Raw genomic sequence first — 7022 nt, 5'->3', positions numbered from 1 at the left:
ATGGTTTCGGTCGTCGTCGTGCTGACGATGTTCTTTATTCTATATGATTCTATGACGATGTAACGCTCGCTGTGAATGGATCACGTCCGCTGTTGCACATCTGTGGCATCTGTTCGGCATCGACGTCGCGTTCACCTGCCGCACAAGCGCCTTCACACCGAGACGAAAGGCTAGCGTAGGCTAGCGTACGTGTTTTCACCGGGGCGGCCAGCGCGTTTCTGCGAGAGGGCCCATGGCGATGGCGTCCGACACGGCGGGCGACGACAAGGCGTCGGCCGCCGGCCTGCTCGAGCCGTCGCTCATGAACATCATCGAGCAGAAGTCCCTCAAGTGGGTGTTCGTCGGCGGCAAGGGCGGCGTCGGCAAGACCACCTGTAGCTGCAGCCTGGCCGTGCAGCTGGCGGCCACGCGCGACAGCGTGCTCATCATCTCCACCGACCCGGCCCACAACATCTCGGACGCGTTCGACCAGAAGTTCTCCAAGGTGCCCACGCCGGTGAACGGCTTCTCCAACCTGTACGCCATGGAGATCGACCCGAACCTGGGCTTTTCGGAGCTGCCCGACGAGTACTTCGAAGAAGGCGACCCGTTCCGCGCCAGCAAGAGCATGATGCAGGAGATTCTGGGCGCCTTTCCGGGTATCGACGAAGCGATGAGTTACGCCGAGGTGATGAAGCTGGTGCGGAGCATGAACTTCTCGGTGGTCATCTTCGACACGGCGCCCACGGGACACACACTGCGCCTTCTCTCGTTCCCGCAGGTAATTGTCGTAAGAGCCTGCACAGCAATTAACAGGTTGACCGGCCGCCGCAGAAAAGAGTGAGGCAACTGCCGAGGTTGCGAATCACACAAGTCATTCAGCAGATGGGTTGGGCTGCTCGCACAAGCTCTGCCAGTTGAGCCTGTGATAACTGAAGTGCCTTGCCGAAGCACTGCAGTGCATTCGATTAGGGGTCCAGGAATGATTACTAGGCTGTGCCACTTTGTGCACGTTGACCAAGGTGTGCAGCCCAGCGACTGTCGCTGTCAACTGTCGCATTCAGTGTGGCTGTTATGGTGTCGGATTGGTGTACATTTGAGAGTCTTGGTGGTGGCAGGTTGTTCCATCAGTGGCGGATCGGCCATAGTTTTGAAGTACATGTTGCACTGAAGAACATTTGTGTGCGCTTGATAAAGTCGTGCTTCGAATGCTGGACTGCATTAACAGAATTAATACTTCGTCAAATCATGATGATGGGACGATTTCAATACGCCCGGTTTAGTTTCATATATGTGCAGATTAATCACAGTTGCCAATATGTTAGTTAATAAGCTTGCAGTGTTCTTGAAGGTGCGTGCACCTTGATATTGCTAAAGTGCCAACAAGGCACTTTAGCAATATAAACCCTTTGTAAAAATAAACTGCACATAATCATGCTACTATGGTCGCATATCAGATGCAGCAGTGTATGCTGGCATTAAAGAAAAGCTGTTTTTCAGATAAATTGAGTCTCGGAGAAAGCAACACAGTGGAATTGCGTGAAGCAAACAATGTAAATACGGTCTGGAGTTGTCGCATGGGACACCCATGTGCACATTATGTGCCAGTCGATGCTGTCATGTTACCATTAGTGCACATGAAGTGACTGTGGTACGCTGTTGTGTCCAAGCCTGACATACTACAGAACCTAGCACCGATTTCAGACCTTACTGGCGTTTTAAAACACCTAGTACACTGCCTTTCCATAGCTCCTGCAGTTGTTTGAATGCTGCCGTTAAAGGGGCACTGACATTATATTTTCGACTACTCATATCTTTGCATTAAATCAAGCTCCTAGAATTCTAAATGCTTGAGAAAATAGTGACAAGGCTCTGGGCAGCGAAAAGTCCTCCTGTTCCAGTGTCATTTCCGTGGGAATTGTACGAATTTGAAGGTTGGCAGCTATATAAAGGACTGCAGGATATAATGTGCTGATTGTTGTGCGAGGGTCATTTGCTGATCTTTAAAAGATCAGCAAATGACCAACTTCTGACTGAAGAATACCCAGGCTAAAATCCTATTCTGTTGTCTCCACATTTAAGCTACTTTCTGTGATCAGCCTCGAGCACGTGGACCTGCAGAGCTTAGCACAGCTGTGTTTTCCAAGCCCTGTTTCACTCATTGTTAATTTTGTTAATCCATTTTTTTCTTCTTTGAAGCTTCAGTGCTGGCTGCACAAAACAATTTCTCGTATGTGTAGTAAATGCTTGGCTATGAAACCATGATGGTGTGGCGGCAAGGTTTGAACAAAAAGTGTTGGCCCATAATTCCAAAATGATCATTACGCATGTGGACGCATCATGAAAGGCTAGGTATGGTTGACGCTACGAGTAGGTGAGTGAATAATGGGATGCATGCTAGAAGTCGCAATGTTCCATAGGTTGCTTGAGCAGACATTGTCCAGGAGTTTCCAACTTGGTGGTCTATTTGGTGCGTTGCATTGTAAATAGCAGTGCAGAAGTATGGGACAAAGAGTTAGTAGGAGTAAAGCACTGACTGATGTAATGCACATATTTTGCTTCCATTGCAATACTTTTGTTTGCTGTCACACTTGCTCTTTGAAGTGTCCAAGTTAAGACAGAGTGGGTACTTCACTGAATTGATCTTTTGATGCATGACTAAAAATGTGGTGCATTTTGAATTGCTTGGCAGCAGATTTCATTGTCCTGGTTGTAGACAACAGAGTAGAAGTACTTGATTACTGGTGAAGTCATAATGAAATGCTAGAGCACGGGGTGTACTGCTATCAAACACGGAAGCCATCGGACATCATTTCAATCAAGCACACACCGCTACCAGCAGATCTCTGTGTTATTCTGTATCTTGTCTTTTCGTGTGCTGTAGCATTTAATTATGGAATGTCAGATCACACGTACACCCGGACACACTGGTTTGAGGAAATGGTCTCGACGTCGTAGACAGAGCAGCATGTTGTTCTGGCATGTCTTCCAGCATGCTGTCCTGCACATTGGACTTGCCTGTTGAATCACTGCATATGTTGGTCCCTGTTCAGTGCATGGCATTCAGTGAGCAGTCCTGTTTGCATTGCAGGCAGCATTTTGTGTTGCTTAGTGCCTGCAAAGGTGAAAAACACACTGATGCCTGACATTGTGTGGTAGCAGCAGTTTTTCTTTGTGGTCTCTGCTAGGCAGGAACTTCATGATGCCTGTATTTCTGGCTGAACTTGCGCATCGTATAAGTAGATGCAGACACTGCTGTGCTACACATTTCTCAGAGATATTCTTGTGCTTTAATGCATTACGAAATTGTCATCTTCCTTCACTGCATTTCATTCATTTAGCACACCATGTCAGATACATTCCCTTTAGAAGGCTCTGTTTGTCTAAGCATCTCATAGCATTCCTATCGGGACAGTTACTACTGTGTGTTCCTGTGTTTATGGAAATGCTCATAAGAATGATCATTATTGTCAAAGTATGAGCATTTTTTAGGGTGTTGACCACGTATAGCTGAGGTATGTAAAAACACTTAAAATAACAATAGCTGTTTGCAGTGCTGCCACTCACTCGAAAACATAGCAGGTGGGCTATAGGAAAGATGTTGCACGTTTCAGTAGGTTATTGTGATGCTCAAAACAAGAATTATCTTTAACTGTTGCTACACAATCCTTAACTAATAGTAATGCAAGGTATGTACATAACAGAGAAACTTAAGATTCTAAATAATCTTGAGTTTCTGTGTTCATAAAACATAGCTGTGTGAGTAGGGAAACGTGATAACCCACCAACAGCTTACATAGGGCATACTTCTTCATCTGATGCTTTGCCTGAGCTGGTGTTACTGTTTTGGTGCCATTGGTTCTGCGACATTATCCGTAGGCCATGCAAGCCATTGCACGTTGGACAAGCACGCATGCACTGAGGCATTTTTCTCTGCTTCCGTATTCTGTACTGGGAGCAGGGGGTCGCACGTCGTCGGTATTTACCAGCTGGTCCTCGCACCTCTCTTGCAATAGCCATGTTTCAGTGACCAGCCCAGCAAGAAATGCCAACTGGTTCCCGCGCATGTCCCCGTACGCAGGTCATGGAAAAGGGCATGGGCAAGCTGCTGCGGCTCAAGTCCCACCTGAGCCCGTTCATCTCGCAAGTGGCCGGACTGCTGGGTCTGCAGGAGCTGACGGCCGACGCCATGTCCTCCAAGGTGGAGGAGATGCTGCCCGTCATCCGCCAGGTCAACGCCCAGTTCCGCGACCCGGACCAGACGACCTTCGTGTGCATCTGCATCGCCGAGTTCCTCTCGCTCTACGAGACCGAGCGGCTGGTGCAGGAGCTCACCAAGTGCGGCATCGACACGCACAACATCGTCGTCAACCAGCTGCTGTTCCCCGAGCGCAACCCCTGCCGCATGTGCGCCGCCCGCTGCCGCCTCCAGGCCAAGTACCTGGACCAGATCGCCGACCTGTACGAGGACTTCCACGTGACGCGGCTGCCCCTGCTGGACCAGGAGGTGCGCGGCGCCGAGCAGGTGCGCGCCTTCTCCCGGCACCTCGTGCAGCCGTACGTGCCACCTTACACGCCGCCACGCCACTCCTAGCCTGACCTGCCAATAAAAACCGGAGCTGCTTGCTTTTCACGTCTGTTGTCTTGCCTGGTTGTGGTCGTGGGTTCGAGTCCCGACCGTGGCGGCCGTATTACGGCGGGGATGAAATGCAAAAATGCTCCTGCAGTGAACATCAGCCAAGCAGCTAATGGTCAACAGTCCACAGTCTGGCCAACCAGACATGCTTCTCAGTTGTACATGATTGCCGATGATGTAGCTCTTTGTGAACAAAGCACGCACTTCTCCCCCTCCGCACCCTCTGGATTTCTGTGAGAATCTAGAAAATTTTTGCCGACTATAAAATAAATCGAAAGAACTGGGTTCTCGTTACAACACCAATTTAACTTGATCCGTGGCAGATAATCAGTGACACCGTTAAATTTAAATTCTTGTCATCGAATGTCATACATACATGCCCTACTACACAAATGCCTCATTGACAAGTGACCATCAGTCATGCAATCGTTTGTTTTGATTGCAATGACATTAAGTGTTTTCAATACACACTGCAAACATATTTACTGCTGATGTAGAAGGAATTACTCTGGTGGTGGAGGAAGTAGTCGCAGGAAGATCAGAGAAATTAATCATTTACGTGGATTCCTTGAGTGCTTTTATTGCTATAACGTATAGGAGCACTAAAAGAAAGCATTTGTCATCAAACTGCTAAACTTTGTCAATGCATCAACCAAACGAGGCGTTGAGGTAGCCATGTAGGCACAGGGGGTATTTCAAAAAGCAGACATATCGGCATGCAGTTGTACACATAGACCACTTACAATTCAGGACACCCTATTTCTTACCTGATAACGTGCTTAATCTTGTGTGTTTGTTGAAAATGAGCGGAATGGGACAGTCCAGAGAGAATTATGGCGATGTCCAGGGTGCTCTCGTTGGAATGCTGTATCGGTAGCTGAGAAAGCTTTCATCACCCAAAAATGTGTTAAAGAAGTAAAATTGTATGGACTGAAAAATTGGGCACTCCGTACTGTTGCATGGGTATCCTTTAAAATGTAGAGCCCCCCTTTATGCAGACATTGCCAAGATCTTAACATCCTTCACAGTTTGATCTCATGTAAATACACAGAAACGAAAGGGCGCTTCATCAAGCCCTATTATTACTCCACCAAAAACTGTTTATGCAATATAACAAAGTTTTCAGTTTTCTAGAGTCCGTAGTTCAGATAGGTAGGTAAGATTTGAGCCAGCTAAGATTGAAAAATAACCTATCGATAGCACCCATACCACTTTTCCTGCTGAAGTGCAGTTGCGCCAATTAAAGGGACACTGAATGAAAACGTTATGTGGAGCTAGATTGAAAATTGGGCTTCTGTAGTCTCGAATATTCGTCATTCGTAGCAAGAATGGAGCTTCTTTGCAAGCGAGAAAATGACGAAAATAGAAAAGTAGCCCCACCTCCCTTGGAATATGCTACCTCTCGCGTGAGGTCAACACTGGCCGACTCACAGAGAGCCGCATAGAGGGAGGGCACATGGGTATTATGCCAACTGGTCCGTATTGGCTGAATAAAAATCAAACAGCAGCAGCGGGACGTTTGGCGGCAATTTTTCTACTCAACAAAGTTTGATATTGGCATGCAGAACACGGTGATAGACTTCTAGACAAATAATCTATCGATCTAAATCGGTGAAATATTTCTAAATACAAGCATTCAGCATTGGGTGTGGAATAAAGAAATCCAGATGGTGGAAATAATCCAGAGCCCCTGCTACTGTGTCTTTCAATGCTTCTGCGTTAGTTTGGGTTGTAAAAGCCTGTAACTCAATCAAGGCATTAGGCTAGGGTCAGGCTTGAGGGCATGTAAAACTTGGACCTGTGCATGGCCCAGTATGACACTGCATTGTCTTGGATGCTCGAAGCAAGGATTTTCCTTTTCATTTGGGCTGTATAGCATATCCCCCTTTTGGACTGCCTAAATTTGTAGCCATGCAGTGTCAAATTTCTCATCGGTCTCGCCCTTTCAACGATACTTGTAGGGCACAAAAAGTTCTCTAAATAAATCCCTTAAAGTGCTGTGTATACGATTGTACGGTGCTCGGGCAGTGAAACGCGTCGGTTCAGGGCTAACCATAACGTGCACACTTTCGTTTCCAGCTGTCTGCAATTTGTGTGACATCTACGTAATTTCGGCTTTCACACCTAGATCAAAGTCTTCGTCATTTGTAGTGGCCAGATCCATAGCTTCGTAGATTTTATTTTTGTTGTGAAAGCGTCAAATAGCTCATTGAGCGAAAAAGCTGGCGTCCAACGTCTGTAGCTGTGAAAAGGCACCTAAATTCCCATTGGCTGCGATGCGACGTCATGAGCACGCCTAGACGGAGCAGAGCAGGCGAAAGGGAACATCTGCTGGTGCACCAGGTGTTGTGTGAGGTGAGAGGACATTGCCGCAATACCAAATCACCCTCGCCCTCGGAAGCCTGTG

General features: G+C 47.4%; 1 protein-coding gene across 1 annotated transcript; it reads left to right on the top strand.

Annotated features, from left to right (window-relative positions):
• The first annotated feature begins 1 nt into the window (after window position 1).
• On the top strand, window positions 2-4607 carry LOC119433491 (ATPase ASNA1 homolog). The gene is made up of 2 exons (XM_037700729.2): window positions 2-760; window positions 4061-4607. Exons 1-2 carry the CDS (start codon window positions 233-235, stop codon window positions 4571-4573), a joined length of 1041 nt encoding a protein of 346 aa, XP_037556657.1. The 5' UTR covers window positions 2-232; the 3' UTR covers window positions 4574-4607.
• Window positions 4608-7022: the final 2415 nt, after the last annotated feature.

This window comes from Dermacentor silvarum, chromosome 11, assembly GCF_013339745.2.
Source record: "Dermacentor silvarum isolate Dsil-2018 chromosome 11, BIME_Dsil_1.4, whole genome shotgun sequence".
In the NCBI taxonomy this organism is placed as follows: domain Eukaryota; kingdom Metazoa; phylum Arthropoda; class Arachnida; order Ixodida; family Ixodidae; genus Dermacentor; species Dermacentor silvarum.
Note: the sequence above shows the minus strand (reverse complement) of the source record. Positions and strands in the feature narration are given on the sequence as shown.

Coding starts and splice junctions, on each gene's coding strand:
- LOC119433491 (XM_037700729.2), top strand. CDS start 233: ATGGCGATGGCGTCCGACACGGCGGGCGACGACAAGGCGTCGGCCGCC. Junction 761..4,060: donor GCCTTCTCTCGTTCCCGCAG/GTAATTGTCGTA, acceptor CCCCGTACGCAG/GTCATGGAAAAGGGCATGGG.